Consider the following 21,647-nt stretch of genomic DNA (forward strand, 5'->3'; position numbering starts at 1 on the left):
ACGGAATCCAAAACAAAAATCCAGAAAATCACATTGTATGATTTTTAAGTAATTAATTAGCATTTTATTGCATGACATAAGTATTTGATCACCTACCAACCAGTAAGAATTCCGTCTCTCACAGACCTGTTCGTTTTTCTTTAAGAATCGCTCCTGTTCTCCACTCATTACCTGTATCTGTTTGAACTCGTTACCTGTATAAAAGACACCTGTCCACACACTCAATAAAACAGACTCCAACCTCTCCACAATGGCCAAGACCAGAGAGCTGTGTAAGGACATCGGGGATAAAATTGTAGACCTGCACAAGGCTGGGATGGGCTACAGGACAATAGGCAAGCAGCTTGGTGAGAAGGCAACAACTGTTGGCGCAATTATTAGAAAGTGGAAGAAGGTCAAGATGACGGTCAATCACCCTTGGTGATTGGGGCTCCATGCAAGATCTCACCTCGTGGGGCATCAATGATCATGAGGAAGGTGAGGGATCAGCCCAGAACTACACGGCAGGACCAGGTCAATGACCTGAAGAGAGCTGGGACCACAGTCTCAAAGAAAACCATTAGTAACACACTACGCCGTCATGGATTAAAATCCAGCAGCGCACGCAAGGTCCCCCTGCTCAAGCCAGTGCATGTCCAGGCCCGTCTGAAGTTTGCCAATGACCATCTGGATGATCCAAAGGAGGAATGGGAGAAGGTCATGTGGTCTGATGAGACAAAAAGAGCTTTTTGGTCTAAACTCCACTCGCCATGTTTGGAGGAAGAAGAAGGATGAGTACAACCCCAAGAAAACCATCCCAACCGTGAAGCATGAAGGTGGAAACATCATTCTTTGGGGATGCTTTTCTGCAAAGGGGACAGGACGACTGCACCGTATTGAGGGGAGGATGGATGGGGCCATGTATTGCGAGATCTTGGCCAACAACCTCAGTAAGAGCATTGAAGATGGGTCGTGGCTGGGTCTTCCAGCATGACAACGACCCAAAACACACAGCCAGGGCAACTAAGTAGTGGCTCCGTAAGAAGCATCTCAAGGTCCTGGAGTGGCCTAGCCAGTCTCCAGACCTGAACCCAATAGAACATCTTTGAGGGGAGCTGGAAGTCCGTATTGCCCAGCGACAGCCCCGAAACCTGAAGGATCTGGAGAAGGTCTGTATGGAGGAGTGGGCCCCCCCCCCAAAAAAAAAAACCTGGTCAAGAACTACAGGAAACGTATGATCTCTGTAATTGCCAACAAAGGTTTTCTGTACAACATATTAAGTTTGGCTTTTCTGATGTATCAAATTATTATGTCATGCAATAAAATGCTAATTAATTACTTAAAAATCAAACAGTGATTTTCTGGATTTTAGATTCCGTCTCTCACAGTTGAAGTGTACCTATGATAAAAATCATAGGTGCAAAATTGGCAGTGTATCAAATACTTCTTCTCCCCACTGTATGTATGTATGTATAAATAAAATGGGAGGGTCTAGTATCTTAACAAACAAGGAAAACAAGGAAGAAACAAGGAAACAATGGTGCAGTTAATCAAAAAACTGAAACTTTATGCAGGCCAGACACAAACAATGGCACTGTTCAGATTAGGGGTCTAGATCTGGATGTCATTGTGACTTGTCCGAAAAGGAACAAAAAAAATGCTACTTAAATTCAATATTGCAAAAGCTAAATATTTTAAATTCTTTCCCTAGTAAATGCGATAAACTCCATATTGCAAATATTGAAGTACTGTAGTATTTCTCTTTAGCCAGCCATCCTAACTGATATGCTCAATAGGAAAACAGAGCACATCAATTTGGATTTCAGGCTATTTTCTTCTAGCTTATAATTTTACTAAAGTGTTTCACACCAAAACGGTGAAATTAATTAGAGCTATAAAATGAAATACATTTTTACATCTCATTCTTCAAACACAAAAAGTTTCAAAGCGGAACCCAGATGGATGGTCAATATTTCTTATATCAACAATTACGGTCAAATGTCTATTCAGAATCAGTATGTATTCACACAAAGAATTCACTTTGGCATAAGACTAATGTAATATGTATAGAATCAATAGGCAAAAATATGAGGAAACTTTTAAGTCTTTAAAATAACAGGCAGAAACCAGCCCTGTGGGTTTATAGAGCTACTTTAGTAGTTTAGTTGGTTTAAATGTTGGTTTAAAAAGTTCAGCTACTTCTTAAGTTAACACCACTTTTGAAATGACATAAAATACTGTTGAAGTGAAATGAAAAATCCCTCGTTTTCATCTATGAAACAGATTTAGTCAAAGTGTATAGTAAGTATTCACAAGTATTCCTACAGGCTGTACAGATTTATAGATCATTTTATTTATTTCAATGTGGCTCATAAATTGATAAGTTACAACAATCACACAGAAGCTGGACGTCAGGTCACTTGCCAAAAGTTGCAAAAATATCTCTTTTACATCTTTTTCTATCATCAGAGAACGTTGCAGCATATTGCAGAGCAGTACTGTAGCTGAGGGGTCAAGCTCATATTGGAAACAGTTATGATAGAACACTGACTGAACTGGTGCCAAGAGGGAGAGTGTATACACAGATACATTTGTGGTGTGGGGGGGGGGGGTCATCGAGGACGTTGAGCCTCAAGGACCCTTACAGGTCTTCAACTGGTGGTCTACAGTGCAGTTACTATGGCAACGAAAGAGGCGGTCAAAGAGGGCATCCGTTCGTCCGACTGCGTGGTGTCCGTACATCCGTCCGTCTTCTCCGTCCGTTATTTTCTGTAATTCTGCTCGTTCCTCTGAGTGGCGACACTGTGGTAAAGTCGAGACTAAGCCTGGTTATTGAATCAATAACTGCATAGGCCTAACATGGCGCTACTGTAGCAGAAACAAAAAGGCTTGAAATGCATGAAGAAGTGTCTCTGCTCTGTTTATGTGGTAGAAGATGGCAGAGATGAACACACTGCACATTTCTTTGGGGGGGGGGGGGGGATCTTTGTCACCATCTTGTAATAAAATGAACTAAACATTAAAATGGATGATGCGATCGAGGGATGAAGGGAGGGGTGGAGTAAAGAAGAAGGTAGCATGGTGGGTTGGAGCGATAGAGAGCAATCCATCTAGGTCCATTCTTCCATTTTTCTAATAGTGTATTAGAACATGGCTAATGCAGCAATGTCTTTGTTGCCTTGAGTCTGCCACATTTCCATCCCTCTAGAACTCTCTAGTCATTGTTCTCTTCATCCTCCTCCTCATCATCATCATCGTCGTCATCTTCACCGAATTGGTCCCGGGCGTCTATCTCATCTTCGTCTTCATCAATCTGTGAGGAGAGGGTCACATTCTAACTAGGGCACAGGGAGTACAGGGACAGTAGGGCTAGCTGGTTAGGACGACAAGTTGTCCTCATTCAACTACTACACAGGTAGAATGACTCATCACAGCTCTCCAGGAAACCAGCCTTACATGTAACAATGAAATATTAAATATTAGCATAATCTAAAACCTCACAACATCCAACTAACCTAACATGACCATCTACCTCCACTAAAACAATAATAATAACATAAACCTTTGAACTTCTGAGGTGGAGGATCTTCCTCTGTAGTTTGAGAACACGGTCTAGGTCTACAATAGGAACAGATGGTTTCTCTTACCGTCTCTCCCAGGTCTCTGAGACGTTGCTTGAGGTTAAGGATCTTCTGGTCCTGGTCGGCCAGCAGCATGAGGAGGTCGTCCTGTTCCTTCTTGGACTCCTGCACCTCCTGCTGCAGCTTGGTCTTCTCCGTCTGCTCGATGGCCACCGTGCTCTGGGCCGACGCCAACTGCTGCTCTAGCCCCGCATGGCCCTCCCTCAGGCCCCGACACTCCTCCTGGAGGGGGAGAAGAGAGCGAGGTGAGAGAGAGGTAGGACAGCTAACAAGGAAGGGCATGGCTTCAGCATGGCTGTCTGACCAAAAACATTAATAATTCAACTGCAGAAGATGTTTTTTCTTTCTTCACTAGCATTAGAGAGGAAGGGGATGCCACATACACGAAGGTCATACTTAAGATGTTGAATAATTGAGTGGTTTCACATCTCAGCCCACATTTAGCTGGTAACAGTCAGGAGGCAGTTACTAATGGGCTGATATCACAGGCAGCCCAATTCTGATCTTTGTCGCACTAATTGATCTTTTGACCAATCAGATGAGCTCTGAAAAAGATCTGATGTGATTGGTCTAAAGACCAATTAGTGGAAAAAAGATCAGAATGGGTGTAAAGCAGCCCTGGAGTCAGGCTAACATGAGAAGTTTATTCAGCGAGGTGAAACTTGCAGAATGTTACAGATAGAAATGCAATGTAAGTATAGAACTGACATGTGATTATTATTATTTGACCATGCTGGTCATGTATGAACATTTGAACATCTTGGCCATGTTCTGTTATAATCTCCACCCGGCACAGCCAGAAGAGGACTGGCCACCCCACATAGCCTGGTTCCTCTCTAGGTTTCGGCCTTTCTAGGGAGTTTTTCCTAGCCACCGTGCTTCTACACCTGCATTGCTTGCTGTTTGGGGTTTTAGGCTGGGTTTCTGTACAGCACTTTGAGATGTCAGCTGATGTACGAAGGGCTATATAAATAAATTTGATTTGACCCTCTAGTCTACAAAACAGACAATCAGGTTGTTCTATACCCCTCAAACGCAACTCTGGACCTTGAAGCCAGTTCCACTGCATTTGTTTCATTGTTCCCCTCTAATCAGGGGCTGATTTAGACCTGGGACACCAATTAATTATCAGGTAGAACAGAAAACCAGCAGGATCAGGATCTTGTAGGGTTAAAGTCGAGTACCCCTGTTCAATACATTTGTATCTGAACGCTGCTCACTTCTGAACAGACAGCAGCTACCTACAGAGATGTGAGGTTGTGACAGTGCAGTACCTTAAGTCTCTCTGCCTCTGTGGTCTGAGCAGCCAGCCTGCTCTCCAGTTCAGATACTGTAACTGTGTCTGCCGAGCTCTCACTGCTGGAGGCCGGGGCCGAGGACTGAGAGATGGGGAAGAGAGAGAGAGAGATATAGAGACTAGTTACCTCTCTGTACTAAGTGCAGTGGTCACAACATATACATTGGGGGGGGGGGGTCGTCTACAACAGTTGGAGTAAAGTGCGAAAGGCCATGTTTGTATGCAACAGCCTTAAGACGTCTCAAGATACGGTGATGGCTGGTTCTGAGTACTCACCACTGCCTCAGCTCTCCTGATGAGCTCCAGTCTCTCTGTCTGCAGCTGGCTGATCTCTGCACACTGAGCCTGGACACGACTCCTCAACGACTCCACCTCCTGGTGGGAACAACCAGCAGTAACTCAGTCATCAGTTTAATATCGCTATACTCAAATCTGTTCTACACATGTTCTGTCTGTGATTGGGTCTTACCCCGAGAAGCTCTGTGTTGTCGGACCCTCCCGCTCCACCTTCTGCTGTCTGTGCTGCTGCTGCCGCCCCGCACCTCTACAAGACATCACAACCATTACAACTATTAGAACAGGAAGTGGTCAACGGCTGAGACGTCCCATCTGAAATGATAAAGCAGCACTCGGGTATCATCAACCACCATTCAGATCTACTAACACACAAAAGATAATTAATCAGTCTGTCATTCTTCAGGTCCAGCTTGTCCGATTCCAGTAACATCCATGATACATGACATTTACACAGAACTCTTATCAACACAGGGAGGGATAACCTAAAGACATTTTTCTGATATGCGATTCACCCCCCCAAACACACCAGTGTGTTGATGAGTGAGTCCTTGTCGCTGAGCTGTGTGTGTTGTAGTGTGTGTTGTCTGCGGAGCTCCTCCACCTCCTCTCTGAGCTGGCTCAGCTCCTCTGAGTGGAGCCCGTTAACGTGAGCTCCCTCTCCATGGCTGGAGGACAGACCCTGGCTGTCTTTACCTGGACACAACGCAGTCAGTCATTATCACATCTACAATCCTATTTCTAAATCAACAAGTGCAGTCGCAACAAGTCTGCATCAGTAATACGTCTCAATTTCCACTACCATTATAGACGGTGTCAGCTCCATATGAACAATTCCATGTGCCCCAAATCATTAGCAATTTAGCCAAGCACGATGTTGCTCGCTTGTTTCCCAATGGATCGAGGCACGCTTTTTTTGCTGTGTAATACCAGGTTATCCTACAGTACCTAGTTTCAGCTTTAGGATGTTGTACTGGTCTTTGTGTTGCTGGATCTGGGACTGCTGCTGTGTGATCTGATTCTGCATCTGTTCACTGTTCAGAGACAGGGTGGAAACCTGCTCCCTCAGCTCCTGGATCTGGGTGTCCTGGTTGAGAGATGACAGACACTTCTTTAATGACGAGACATTGGCCAAAACACACAACTAGACCTTTTAGGGTAACGGGATCGGTCCGTTGAATATTGTATGAAATGGGTTGTGTGGTTGTGGCCCGGCGAGTGTACCTTACTGTAATAGTTTTCCATTAAAAATGGACAAAAATAGCTTTTTAGCAAAAAAATGAAAAGATTTCTCAAGCAAGAATTTAGCGAGGACTGTCTGGGAGTAGTCCGAGTGTGGTTTGGAAAACTGAAAACTAGCTGTTATTGGCAGAGAGGTTTGGAACTCTTTGTTATTGGTCTATTAAACAATATAAGTTACCGCCTGGTGATATCACCAGGCAAGCCAAAACTACCGCCCATGCAAAGCTGCTGATTAGAAGGTCCTGTGCAGAGTGTATTTTTCAACCGGAAACTATTAGGAAATAACACAGATCAAATGTTCACACACTTTTACAGTGTTAGTTTCATCAGCTGTTGTAAAATATGATAAAACACAGGGGGAAAAATGCCTTTTGAATGCAGAGGGTGTATATAAACTTGTGATGCTTGAAAGCATGGCGAGTTAGTTTCTGGTGTGTGTGTGTGTGTGTGTGTGTGTGTGTGTGTGTGTGTGTGTGTGTGTGTGTGTGTGTGTGTGTGTGGAAAACAAGTATGAGGGTTTGCGGACAGGCTAGAATGAAAGGCGGTCGGGTCGGTGTGTGGGACAGAAAATATATGTAGGGTTCAAAAAGTACTTGCACTCAAAACCATGACAAGGAATAACCCAAGGAGGGGTTATAGTATGATTCATTTAATCCATGCTCAAAAGAATACAAAAAGTTAGTGCTAATGAAGATGTAAAAAACGGGGCATACGTTTCAGCCTTCTGCTTAATAGTGTGAGGCCAGTTACCTGATCTCTGATGAGATCTTTGTACTGGATGACGATGCTGTCGTGTTGCTCCAGAGTCTTCTTCACCTCCTCCTCCTTCTTCTCCTCCTCGCTCGTCTTGTGGACCGCTTTCGTTATCACGCCTGTGGACGGACACACACACAATTAACAGGGGTAAAACCAGCCAAGAGAAGAGCAAAGACACCAACACAAACAGAGTTTTGATTTGTGGTTCTGGTTGTACTTGGCTTAGAGTCAAATCAAAGTGTATTGGTTGGGTACACGGATTTGAAGATGTTATCGCAGGTGCATTGAAATGCTTGAGGTTGTGGTTGTATTTTGGTTAGGTTATGGTATAATGGAGGTTACTTATGCCAACCTTCCAGTTCTTTGACCAGCTTGGTGAACTCGTGGTCAAACAGCATCTGTTCAGGGGAGGGGAAGACGGGCTGGGGCTTCTGTGCAGCACGGGAGTACAGCTCGTGTTTAGTGACGAAGCCCAGCTTCTCCACAAAGTTCTCCTTCCCAATGCGCTTCTCGATCAACTGCTTCAGCTTCTCTCTGGGGGAGGACAAGACAGGCAGGGTTAGCATTAAGGGAAAGAAAAGGGGGAAACCTAGTCAGTTGCACAACTGAACGCATTCAACAGACATTTAACCCAACCCCTCTGAATCTGGCAGCTCATAGTTCTTGTTCTCATTGTAGTGGCATCACTGTGTGCTGTAACTGCTGGTGTAGAAAGGCTGTGTGTATGAGACAACCCGGGCTCAAATAGGGTTTGGAATTTTGAAGCTATTATAATATTGGTTCCAAGTTCAATCAAACAAGCATTTGAAAATCATTTTTGAACCTCGGCCTAGTATGAGAGGGTAGGCGTTAATATTTGGGTAGAAGATGTCATACTTGATGTAGTTTTAACTGCGGTTATGAGAGGTATGAGAGTGAGAGGATGCATTAGTATGAGGGTTAGAACGTTCTACTTGGTGTAGTTATTATGAGGGTCGTAGTTAGATATAACTACACCAAGTAGTACAAGGGTCGCAGTTAGATGTCCTACTTGGTGTAGTTATTATGAGGGTTGTAGTTAGATGTCATACTTTGTGTAGTTCTCCAGAGAGTTGTCGTTGTAGTAGATGCAGATACCCAATAGGAGGGCACAAAGGCCCTGCACCAGCCTCTCATCCTCCCCCAGGTTCTCAGAGATCTGACCTGTCAGCTACAGGGCATCAGGGGTCAAGGGTCACAGCAACATAGGGGATTTAATGGCAACAAGGCCTTTCTCAAGAGAATTTTCAATGAAACAATACACTGGTGCATACATTGGCATCCACTGTGTAGCGTTGATCTCTCTTATTCTCTTAGCAACACAAGACATAGGGCCTCAGGAACATCCATGCAATAATGTATGCAATGTATACACTATCCTGTATGTGGGGAACGAACACAGAGAGGAGTTGGTTATAGGACAGACTGCACTAACAGGCTAACAGTAGATATTCCAGCCATCTGAGTAAAAGGAAGTGCAATAGAACAGTGATGTGGAGCTAGTTGGTTTGTTGAAGGAGGATACGAAGGGGACGTTCTCCTGGTTGTGCAGGAAGTGTGTGACAGCGATGGGACAGTTACTGATCCAGGTACAAAGCAGCATGAGGAGACCGACCCGCGTCTGCACTTTACTGCCCTGTGGATGAGACGCGCGCACACACACGCACACACACACAAAGTCTTAAGAAACACACTCACAAATATAGCACTGTCACATCAGCATAGGGGTGAGTAAAAGGTATTGAACATGAACATTGTGTACAGAGCCTGATGATGGCCTGGGATCCAGAACTTCAACCCCTCAGCAAAACAAGACTCATGTAAGGTTTAGTCTAGTGCTGGACCACATCCTGGTCTCTGTGTCAGAACAGAACTCCTCCTCAACATGGAGAGTAAGTTCATTTAGCTGGGTTCAATTCAAACGCCTGTCCCCCCACATTATAATGAGGGATGTCTTATTTTTCCTGTTTAAGACAACTTGTCATTGCATCTCCTTCTGTCCAATTAAATCAGTCTCCTGAATATCTCCGGACGACACGTTTGATTTAAACCAACTAAATAAACAGCATTTTAAGGGCGAACAAAATGAATTGATATTTCTAAACTATTCCCAACTGGGACATTTAAGGTTGAATAGGAACTTTCTAATATAACTTGATGTCATGAAGACTAACATTAGGAAAATGGTGTGCTGGTAGCTACAATAAAAATGCAATTCTGTTGGCACATGGTGAACTTTTGAATTGTATTTTTCCCTCTTGAGTTCTGTTGGGAAAAACAACATTGTATCTAGCAGTTACACAGGAAATAGCATGTTATAAATGTTTCAAGAGTACCACGTTAGTGACTTCAATGCAGACCGTTAGTAATTAATAAAGCTATTGAGATACAACAAAGAAACTAAATCTAAATATGAACATTATTAATAAACCAGGGTTAGCTTAGGTCAAACATGCAGTGAATTTTATAGGATGACCAGAGTTAGTTCAGATCCTGTTAAAAACAACCTTTTCAGGAGCCTTAAGTGTTCAACAATATGCTGTTACTGTAGCAACGGCCTTGGTTACCATCACTACCTGCACCACAAAAGGATGATGAAACTCCTCTGCAGCTTAGCTAAGCAGGTGATACAACAGGACTGATAAATGTTACTGCATGGAAGGAATATAATAGCATATTGGCACATTCGTCATCCTCTACACAATCCACAAGAGCCCAAATCTAACTATTTAGGCATTCACATACAAAAATAACTAAGATATCAAGCTGAGGCACGGCTGCTAAATGTAGCGGACAACACATGCAAAGCTAAAGCCTCTGTGTAGTGAGTCTTTAGGAGTGGCGACCACAAAGAGAAAGGGATGATAATAAAGTGGCTTTACAGTATCCATGCATGGTCATGGGAATAAGAAGAAGAAAGGCTGCTGGCGTAATGATATGCAGTGAGTGATGGGCACTATTGAGTTACCACACGTAAACTGCATTATTCAGGCATGTTTGTGTGCCAAAAGGCACCATATTCCCTATACAGTGCACTACTTTTGACCAGAGCCCTGGGCTGTGTACTATAAAAGGAAAAGTGTGCCATTTGGGAGGCAATGCAGACCTCTCCTGTTGTGAGGGCGATGAAGGGTGTGAGAAAGGAAAGAGGGTTCATTCCAAATGGAGGTCAGTAAGTGACAATAAATAGTAAAGATGACATGGCATACTATCAAACCATAAGGAAATCACCTTTTCAGATTTAGCCTCCAATGGGGACGTAATGCAAAAAACACCAAATGTTTGAGAAGGGGGGCAGGAGGAGAAAAAAAGGGGGAACACAAACAATCACAATAGTTAATTGGATAATCTTTGGCCCCGGGTGAAACGGTACGTTTTATAACGGATAATGCTGCCACCTAGAGTACAGGAGGAAAAATAGCATTGGTGAAAATAATAATGCCAGTAACCCCTCTCACAAGAGATCAATAGCGGAACAGACAGAGTACCACAGTGGTTGCTGCATCCTTCCAGGACAGTCAAGTCCCCATAGAACGGACACAGCAAAGGGGTCAAGGGTCAAAGCATGGGATTGGGGGGTCAGTACCAGTATAGAACTCGACAAACACGGGTGAGATAGGCAAACAGAGGGCTTTAGGCACGAAAACAAAACAGGGAAGCCAAAACGTAACCCCCAACGTAAGGAGCATATAGGAGGATCCTGCTGATACCAAAGCAAAACCATGACAGACAGGTGCTGCCCACACCCCAGATACTCACCCTCCGGTTGATCTTATCCCCCTGCAAAACCACAACAACCTTACGTGACACTTGGCAACTTCAAACACAAGCAACAGGTTGACTGTCTGAGAACCACTCCCCACTACTGTGGTAGGAGCCCAAATGACAGCCTATTCAAAGGTAGTGTACTGTAAAGGGAATAGGGTGCCATTTGGGAGCCATAACATGACAAAGGTGACCTGAAAACCTGGAGTGACAAATGATCAACTATTTGAATCTAAGGCAATACTTTCAAACCAGACAGAGACACCTTTCAAACCAGACAGAGACACCTTTCAAACCAGACAGAGACACCTTTCAAACCAGACAGAGACACCTTTCAAACCAGACAGAGACACCTTTCAAACCAGACAGAGACACCTTTCAAACCAGACAGAGACACCTTTCAAACCAGACAGAGACACCTTTCAAACCAGACAGAGACACCTTTCAAACCACCCTCTCTGTTGCTTATGTTTCACTAATAAGACGTTCAAAACGGCACTTTTAGTTTGCAAACTAATATTTCAGCTACAACTCTCCCGCTATGGTGCTAACCCTTTGGTCCAGTCTCCCCCCACGTAGCATGTTAGCCTGTCTGTCTGTGTGGTGTACCTGTGAGAGGATGTTGGTGCACTGCTGCAGCAGGGAAACGGGGGGCTTGCCCAGGCTGGTGGCCAGCTGCACCCGGAGGAGCTGCTCTTTCTGGGTCAGGTTGTCCTGCAGGGCGTGGGCCAGGGCCACTGCAGCACACCAGTTAGACAGGGAGTCAGCCGAGAACAGGCCCCCGCACAGCAGCTGGCCCGCCGAGATGGAGTTGGCTGAGGAGGGAGAGAGCCGGAGGGAGAGGGAATAAAGCAATAGAGATATGTAGATTAGTTATGCCTCCGTTCCACTATATTTTTCCACTAGAGAATAATAAGCAAATAACCTACAGTATATTAGTCATAAGTAACATTTTATTACATGCAATCTACAGTTGTACAGTGTGGTCATAACCTTGTAATAACAACACATTCAGTATGGAGGTTCAGAGTAACTGAACTGACCGTCGATGGTGGAGGGCAGTAGGGTGGCTACGATCTCCCCCTGGCCCTTCTGGTTCTTGTAGAGAAAACACTGGAAGCAGTAGAGAACGGCACAGCGCAGCACGAACGGCTGCCTCTCGTTGACCATGGACATCAGCAGCACCACTATGGCAGGTCTGGAATCAGGGGATAAGGGTTTTTAGAGATTACCTTCACTCGGTGGCTGTGCTATAACTGATTACAGTCCTCTGTCTGGGGGAACTCACCTTGGGGGGTTGGAGGGAGCGTTGACAGATGCAAAGTAGTCCTGGTTGATCTGTGAGCCGCGGATCACCTCCGATACAGTGTTGATGGTCTGAGAGGAGAAAGAATGAGTGACATAGTGGTACAAACACAAAGCACACATCAGTATGAACAACAGTAATCACTGATCTAACACAATAAGTAGAAAGAAAATAAAGGCTTTTTGGTCCACTCCAACAGTCTTCTACGTTACCTCAGTGAGTATGTCAGCAGGCACACCAGTGGCCATGAGGATGGTGCAGAGCTGCTGCAGCAGGCCACACTGGTACATTGACTTCTGACAACTACTGGTGGCTCCAGGAGAGTTGACCGGGGAGACCATGACTCGCACCAACTGGACCAGAGAAGAGATGGAAAGATGAGACACAGTGCTACGGTGAACATACTCTACACCACAACCAATCCTGGCCATGCGTGGTACAGTGAACTGCACAGACCCTAATAGTTGAGCATAACAGACCATGACACTGCTCTGTCAACTGCTCAGGGCTCAAAACTCCCATTCTCCCTGAATTAAATGTAACATCAGGACTGTGGTGTGTCCTACCTGCAGCATGAGGTGGAGGTTGGTGACCTTTTGGGCGGACCAGCCAGAGTTGTCGTCTCCCACCTCGAACCAGGGCTTCATCCTCTGGATGTAGGAGCCCTCCTTGAAGAAGTTCTGGTTGGAGCTGTTGTTCTTCAGCAGGTTGACGAGCAGCAGGAGACAGTCCTCCACTACGATACCTGGACAGAGACGAGATGGAGGGTGGATTTCTGTCAAGAAATGTGTGAAGATTGTTGATTTTATCGCTTAAAATTCTATTTATTAAGAAATGGATTCATTGCCAATTTTCTAGAGTGCAAGTATGGAGAGTGGATGTTGACCAGTGTGAGTGAACTGAAATGTCATTTTAAATCAAATCAAATGTAATTTATTTAGAAATGGATTCATTGATTGCCAATTAGCTTGAGTGTATATATGGCACGACTCCTCCATTCGACTTCACCTCCATCACTGCTGCCCTCCTCTGTTATGATATCTAGGAGACGCTCGAAAGCGTTCTCAAACGCCACGATCTTCTGGATGGCCGCGTTGCCTTTGGTCAGCTGCTGCAGCAACAGGAGACCCTGAGGGAATACGATCAAAGTAGCTCTGATGTAGTGATCATATATCCAGAGAAACAGAAACAACAAGCCCAGGTATAAGACCAGCTAGTATGATTTTGGGATGGTTTCCCAGAAACAAGACGCGCTTTTTTAGTCGAAGACTTCATCCGTGTCTGGGAAACCGGCCCAATGTCTTGTCTCAGCAGAAAGATAAGCTAGCAGATTGTAGCTTGTTCCTGTGGCTTTACGGTCTTACTCCTAAAGACCATCTGAAGCAGCAGTCAGTAGGAGTAGTACTCACATCATTACGGATGACTTCTCTGGAGTCAGCTAATAGGTCCATCAGTCTAGAAACACCTGCAGGGGAGAGAGACGGACCATTAACAAAATACAACTCAGAGACCAGCCAGGCAAATCAGTCAGAAAATAACTCTAATTAGCATACTTGACCATTAGTAGTCATATGCTCTAGGGAAGAAAATAGACAAGACTAACACTTCTTGTCATACTACTTCACCAGTGAGAGAGAAACAAATGTTGAGAGGATAAATCAAATCACAACAGCTGATTTTGGGTCAGTTGTTGGTGTGGGCTGATGTCAGACAATTCAGCAGCAGCTGATTCCAGGTCATTTGTTAGAGGACTCACCCATAGGGCTGACCAGGATGACTCCCTGGACCTGGTTACACTGGTTCTTCAACAGAGCGGTGAGCAGCTTCACTCCTGGCCACCGCACGTGGAAGTCAAACTCCTGAAACAGGCAGGAAGTCAGTGTCACAGGCAGGGAATCAGTGTCACAGGCAGGGAATCAGTGTCACAGGCATGGTGGGAAATCAACCACACCCTTGTAATCCTGTATATAAGCAGTGCAGATTTGAGGCTTATGCTTATATTCTTAAATCTGAAACCAGCTGGTCTGAAAACCACCACGCACAATGGGTCTCCAGGTCTGGTTAACACTGAGACCATGGGTTAGAGACTACGATCTTTCATAAAAGACAACGTAGATGTTTGGGTCTCTGGTCTGTTTACCTCTAACAGAGTCAGTAGTAGTGTCACGTTCTCAGAGTCGCCGAGGAACTTGTCAGTGAACAGGACTCCCAGGTCTTCCTCCTGCTTCTGGGCGTTCTCATCTGAAAAGGTCAAAGGTCACAAGGTTTAAAGACCTCTGGGTGTGCCATGTTAGGCAGGTAGTTGCCCCGAGACATGGCTACTATACATAGGCAAGGCTGGAGGGAGTCATAGAATAATGCTTGTTCACAGACATCAATCTCACCTAGGCACCATACCAATGTTTTGATCTAAAAATCACTTGAGCCCTAGTATGAATTGATCTTTATTAAGGACTGATTTGTGAATCTGTGCAGTACCTAGTTCAGACTGACCCTCATGAATAGGACCAGGAGTTTGTCCTCCTGACCATGTGACCTGGCAGGAAAAACTCCAGGTCCTTATCCTACTCATGAACAGGCTTCAGAGAAAGACAGACAGGGGGAGAGATGGAGGGGGCAATTGGGATAAGGGTGTTGATGGTCGGGGGTTGAGGTAGGCTAGCACCAGAGGTAGGTAGGCAGGAGGGGGGGGGGGGGTTAGCGAGAGGGGAGGTGTTAGGGCACGGTGAATTGGTTCACATTCAGTCTAAAAGCACACAAAAGTACTGGAGCATCGTATTATAGACAACACACTCAATTATCTAGGGTTCTAGGCTAAATATAATATTTCACATCAAGAACAACCAGCTGAGACGTTCTGTAATACTAGAATAACCTCACCACAGTGAACATGGTTTCAAATGTACAACTGTGAGGAAGAGGATGCTTTTGGAATCTAACATTCCTCTTTTGGAATCAAAACGTCTTCCTCCCAACATCCCGTGCAGAGTGATTTGCGTTTGACTAGATATGCTAAGAGAAATGGGAAGAGAAACACTGCAGGACAGGAGAGAGGCTGAGGTAGGAGTGGTATTAGTGACATGTTATTACCACCCAGTCATTACTATATTAAACCATACTTCCCAGTCCAACACATTTTAGTGAGGTTAGTTCAGTTGACTAGTAACCACACCATGAGGGCTAGTTAGTCTACAGTGCTAGTACTGACCAGACACAGGCACGTTCTTATGCTTCCCTGAGACAGGGATAGGGGGTGCGGCCGCCATGTCTGTAAGAAGGGGGGAGTGGAAGAGATTGAAGCCCCATCCAAGTCAGATGATTCGACTCATACACAATACAGAAATATATCCCTAGTGTTTGTTAATGGGTTCTGCCAAAGCACTGCATTTCAGACTAACAACCTACTGTGCACCACAGGAGAGCTAGAAATCAAAACAACCCGCGGAGAAGAACGATGCATATCATTTACAAGAAGCGTCGCTAGTGGTTGGGGGGGGACGTCATGCACAAACAAGAGTTTTACCTTCAGATTCGTCTGTAGAGTTATAACATGAAAGAGAAGAGAGAGATGACAATCTTTACATACATAGCAATTAACATCGAGAGAGAGAGAAATGGGGCGAGTGTGGAAGAGGGCGACAGGGTCCATTTTGATTTGAAGTCCAATTAATTGGCAGTAATTTAACTCAATTACACATGCTATTGTTACTAGGACAGGACTTGCTTGTTGTCATTCAAAAGCATTTTTCCCAAAAAGGATGATTGTTTTTAACTGCATGTTCAAAAACAGAGGCTCCGCTCTATAACAAAATACTAAATTATTGACAGTTCTGGGGCCTGTTCACAACCCTCTGTGGAAGAGGACTAGGTTTTTAACACCTAAACACCTTGTTCCTCCTCTTCATCGTTGCAGATGATATTATAGAGTGTGTCCAAAGCGTAGCCAAGGATTTCAGAGTCCGACCTGCAGAAAATGGGAGGGGTAGGATATCAACACAACAAGCACTGCTTTCGTCCCCTAAGTCCCTGAAGTATTAAGTACTCTTAGCAACGACCGAGCACCATGCAAAATGCTCGCCTTAAATCACCCCACCACACTATTACAATGTGCTAGAGAGCAGCGGAGGGCAAGGGATCAGTATAAAGCTCTTAATCATAAAACCACACACACAAACATACCTGTCAGTTTGCAGTATGTGAACCAGGTGGTCCATAGCCTGAGTGCCAACTTCCAAGCGATATTTCTACAAATCAAAACCAACAGTCAAGTCAGGAGAACAGTAAGTGATTGTTTCACCCTAGGCAGCCCTTGGATCAGAGAGGATGTGACTTTTTGCTTTAACTCGAAGCTATGCCTGTTTTGCCCCTGTGCTCCCCCTAAGTGTTGATATATGCCGCCCGTGTCTGCATGAACAATACACGTTTTAGCTCCACACATGACCTTAGGCATAAGTATAATACATTCTGAAAGCAGAGTTAAATAACAGAACAGTGGTTTGCTTTGTGCCATCTCTGATCTGATAAGACAGACCTGTGTGATTAGTTACCCCTCAACTTTGAGTAGAACCTACTGGGGCCAAACAGAGCTAATGCAATTCAACAACTCCCAGCTCTAGCTGGTCTGTTTCTTTGGCTAGCGTTGTTTTTCCCTGGTCTGTGTGTGACCCCATACCCCTAAACCCCTTATTCATGCCTGATAAACTCATTACTCATGGTTGACGAGGCAGCTAGTGGCCAGTCAGTCAGTTATGGCCGAGAGGTCTCTAGACCTTTAATACAGTAGAGAGTAGGGACTGAGGGAATGAGTCAGGTTTTCAGTAAGGCTGCATGTCAATAATTGCCTTCTTTTCCTCAACATTGCTTTTTCTGGACCAGTGAACACAAGGAGCCAACCAATAGGTACCCTCCTTATTCATTGGTTGCACATTTAGTCACAATACTGTTTGGAACGTTCATTTTAAATTTGATTAAATAGTCTTTAGCCCCCGTTCAGAAAGACTACCATCTGTCAGACATCAATAGGCTGCGGCATCTGTAGAATGTTGATAACAATGGCAACGATGCGACCAAGTGACAGAGGTGCAACCCATGAATTCCTACATTACCTTCCCCAGTCTTTCTTTCCTGATCAGTGTATGGAGGAAAGGTGGCGAAATAATGAGGTGATTTAAGAGGATTGAGACAGGGCCCACCCCAGACTGTTTAGATAGAGCCTGAGGATGAGTACACAGAGTGGAGGTGATAAGGGGATGTGTCCCTGCTCACAAGATAACGAACATCAAAAGAGAACTCTAGCGATGTTCACTTAAAACAATGCACAGGAGAAAAGCTCGTATTTAGATAAGGCCTAGGCTCATCATAAATGGTCTTTGCAGCCTCAATGCTTTAACATGTATTTATCAATAATGAGTAACAATTAACAGTGTAACAATGGTACAATCATGACACAACAATAGTGCATCAGTGTAACTATTGAGATTAGCCTAATGCAATTGTCTCCTACCTTTGAGAGCGATTTAAGGGCTCGGACAGCGTCCCTGCGATCCTCCAGGAGTGTGGAGGAGGCCACACGGTCACACAGCTTATGGATCTGTGGTTCAATCAAAATAATTAATGGTTAATACAACATGTTAAGGGAAAGGATCTACAGCTGCACCATGGAGAGCATCCTGACTGGTTGCATCACCGCTTGGTATGGCAACAGCTCAGCCTCCGACCGCAAGGCACTACAGAAGGTAGTGCGAATAGCCCAGTACATCACTGGGGCCAAGCTTCCTGCCCTCCAGGACCTCTATACCAGGCAGTGTCAGAGGGAGGCCCTAAAAATTGTCAAAGACTCCAGCCACCCTAGTCAGACTGTTCTCTCTGCTACTGCATGGCAAGCGGTACCGGAGCACCAAGTCTAGGTCCAAGAGGCTTCTAAAACAGCTTCTACCCCCAAGTCATAAGACTCCTGAACATAGAGTCAAATGGCTACCCAGACTATTTGCACTCCCCCCCCCTCCTCCTCTTCACACCACTGCTACTCTGTTGTCATCTATGCATAGTCACTTTAATAACTCTACCTCAACTAACCGGTGCTCCTGCACATTGACTCTGTATCGGTATCCCCCTGTATATAGTCTCGCTATTGTTATTTTAGTGCTGCTCTTTAATCTCTTATTCTAATCCTGATTTTATGAGCCCCTAACTAACAACTGCATTGTTGGTTAGGTGCTCATAAGTAAGCATTTCACTGTATAAGGTCTACTACACCTGTTGTATTCGGCGCATGTGACTGATACAAATTGATAGGGGATACTTAGTCAGTTGCACAAGTGAATCCGTTCATTTAACCCAACTACTCTGAATCAGAGAGGTGCGGGGGGCTGGCATAGTCGACATCCACATCATCGGCAGCAGAGTATTAGTTGTTGGGAGTTAGCTGCCAGGACAGAACTGCAGATTTTTCCACCTTGCCAGCAAAAAAACAGCGACCTTTTGCTTACTGGCCCAACGCTCTTAACCACTAGGCTACCTACCATCCCCTGTAATCACGTACTAATACATAGACTTACATCCACTGCAGATTCAGGACAATGTGTTCAATCTAAGTTCAGCCAAATCAAATGTTATTTGTCACATGCTTCGTAAACAACAGGTGTAGACTAACAGTGAAGTGCTTACTTACAGGCCCTTCCCAACAATATAGAAAAGCAATAACAAGTAATAATAAATACAAAATGAGTAGCGATAACTTGGCTCTACACGCGGGGTACCAGTATCGAGTCGATGTGCAGGGGTACGAGGTAATTAAGGTAGATATGTACATATACCTAGGAATATAGAGACTAGGTAATAGGATAGCAATGTGTGTGAGGAGTCAAAAAAGTTAGTGCAAAAAAGGTCAATGCAGATAGTCCGGGAAGCTATTGGGTTAACTATTTAGAAGTCTTATGGCTTGAGGGTAGAAGTTGGTCAGGGTCCTGTTGTTCCAGACTTGGTGCATCGGCACCGCTTGCCGTGCGGTAGAACAGTCTATGACTTAGGTGGCTGGAGTGGAGTCTGACAATTTTTAGGGCCTTCCTGTGACACCGCCTGGTATAGAGGTCCTGGATGGCAGGGAGCTCGGCCCCAGTGATTTACTGGGCTGTACGCACTACCCTCTGTAGCGCCTTGCGGTCAGATGCCAAGCAGTTGCCATACCAGGCGGTGAGGCAGCCAGTCAAGATGCTCTCAATGGTGCAACTTTGAGCATGAGGGCCCATGACAAATCTTATCAGCTTCCTGAGGGCGAAGAGGCATTGTTGTTCCATCATGACTGTTGGTGTGTTTGGACCATGATAGATCCTTACTGATGTGGACTCCGACGAACTTGAAGCTCTTGACCCACTCCACATCAGCCATGTTGATGTGAACTGGGGGTGTGTTCGGCCCTCCATTTCCTGTAGTCCACGATCAGCTCCTTTGTCTTGCTCACGTTGAGGGCGAGGTTGTGGTCCTGGCACCACACTGCGGGTCTTTGACCTCCTCCCTATAGGCTGTCTCATGCACTGTTGGCATGTCTCCCTCCCTCCTTCTCTACTGCACCTGTTGTTTCAACCTCAATGCTCAGCTATGAAAAGCCAACTGGCATTTACTCATGAGGTGATGACCTGTTGGACCCTCTACAACCACTGTGATTATTATTTGACCCTACTGGTCATCTATGAACATCTTGAAGAACAATCTGGTCTTATGGCCATGTGCTCTTATAATCTCCACCCCTCAGAGCCTGGTACCTCAAGGTTTCTACCTAGGTTCCTGCCTTTTTATGGAGTTTTTCCTAGCCACCATGCTTCTACATCTGCATTGCTTGCTCTTTGTGGGGTTTTAGGCTGGGTATCTGTATAAGCACTTAGTGAAATCTGCTGATGAAAAAAAGGGCTTTATAAATACATTTTATTGATTGATTACAGAGATTTATATCTATTACTAATTGATATGCACCATTCAGATTGAAATGCCTTCTTTTGATAGCAGCCTGAGATATGTCACACACATTCTCTTGTTTGGCACAGGTGAAGGGACTTAAATATATCAAGGTCAAGCAGCCCCTCCCATTCTGTCATCACGAAAGGAATGCCAGCAGAGATCCATTCACAACCAATGGATTCACGTGGAATTTGGCTATGTTTTTGGTTTGTGAACTGCAATCCAAGTAGCCATATAGTCTCTCCCAGATGACAGTAAACAGTTGGATGTATGCAAAGTATGTAAACTATCACATACGAAGACATCTGCTCATTTAGTGGCAGCGGGTCATGTCAAGCTTTTTATTCCCCAAAAACGCTGATAGCTCAAGAATATGAGCAGGCTACACACGTTCAATTGTTGTCCTGTGCCAAATTGGGCTAACCAGCTTAGCTAGCTAGCTCTGCAGAAATGTTTGCGTCAATCACTGTATTGATTGACACATTATGTCTGTGCTCGTGAGGCTGGTTGTATAGTGCACTGTTACAAGGCCTACACCGGTCTTTCAGCCTGGAAAACGTGAAAGTGAACTAATTTGCCTGTCTAGCAACTATTAACTACACACACTTATCCTAAGATTCGGTCCACCAGGTTGTGTGTGTGACATTAGCTAACTTGTTAGCCTAACATGCTAGACGAGTTTCGTTTCTCACCGTCTCTGCTCCAGTCGGTTGTGGCCCCGCGGGTTGTCCACCCATCACTCCCCTGAAAAAATTCATTGTCATCGACGTCCTCTTGGAAATTTGTTCGCAATTCCAACGGTCTAAAAGAAACGTTGAAAGGGTTTCTGCCGTGATGGGCCTTGTGTAATAATGTAAACGAGTCTAAATGTTGATTTTTACACTGTACACAACCTCCTGGACCGACCCCGGAACTTGAGTGACATTTAGCCAATGCGCAAGCGCCGAGACGTGGCGCTACGTGGCTGATCAGAGGACAACTGCCTAATTTTTTAAAGGGGAATGAGATTCTACCACACCGCCACTTGTTTGTAAAATGTGTGTATTCTATACACGATTATTTTCAAAACATTCACATTAATTAAAAGAGAGATACGTAAAGAAACAAATAAGGTATCAAACATGCCCTTCTTTCCATACAAAATCATTCACAAATCAAGAAAATAGAAGATTCATGCACCTGTATTTTTTTCTTCTCTGTGTTCATTTTTGAACGTAATGGTCTGCTTATATAACGGGTGTAGCCTGCTTATATTATCTGCTTATATAATTTCCATTTAACCTAGATGCTGTCCACAATAGGGACCCGCTGAACACTGGGACCTGTTTGGTATGCAACCCATGTTGCATCTGATGGCCTTTCTCTCAGACACTCTCTCTTTCTCTCTCACACACAT

General features: G+C 44.7%; 1 protein-coding gene across 8 annotated transcripts; it reads right to left on the reverse strand.

Annotated features, from left to right (window-relative positions):
• Positions 1-1,520: 1,520 nt before the first annotated feature.
• LOC116374652 (general vesicular transport factor p115-like) lies at positions 1,521-21,212 on the reverse strand. 8 transcript variants are annotated; one of them, XM_031828283.1, is made up of 27 exons: positions 20,944-21,189; positions 17,802-17,888; positions 16,478-16,542; positions 16,186-16,262; positions 15,822-15,833; positions 15,507-15,566; positions 14,439-14,539; positions 14,055-14,157; positions 13,708-13,763; positions 13,307-13,427; positions 12,865-13,043; positions 12,511-12,651; positions 12,281-12,369; positions 12,036-12,190; positions 11,602-11,807; positions 10,987-11,007; positions 8,753-8,863; positions 8,280-8,398; positions 7,562-7,743; positions 7,204-7,325; positions 6,160-6,298; positions 5,741-5,907; positions 5,387-5,461; positions 5,194-5,292; positions 4,895-4,999; positions 3,627-3,842; positions 1,521-3,292 (listed from the first exon to the last, which is right to left on the reverse strand). In XM_031828283.1, exons 1-27 carry the CDS (start codon positions 21,013-21,015, stop codon positions 3,194-3,196), a joined length of 2,979 nt encoding a protein of 992 aa, XP_031684143.1. In that variant the 5' UTR covers positions 21,016-21,189; the 3' UTR covers positions 1,521-3,193. The 8 variants fall into 8 exon arrangements, with proteins under 8 accessions (XP_031684143.1, XP_031684144.1, XP_031684146.1 ...); XM_031828284.1 differs by lacking the exon at positions 15,822-15,833; XM_031828286.1 differs by lacking the exon at positions 15,507-15,566.
• Between the last annotated feature and the right edge of the window lie 435 nt (positions 21,213-21,647).

Source organism: Oncorhynchus kisutch, linkage group LG7 (genome assembly GCF_002021735.2).
Source record: "Oncorhynchus kisutch isolate 150728-3 linkage group LG7, Okis_V2, whole genome shotgun sequence".
NCBI lineage: Eukaryota > Metazoa > Chordata > Actinopteri > Salmoniformes > Salmonidae > Oncorhynchus > Oncorhynchus kisutch.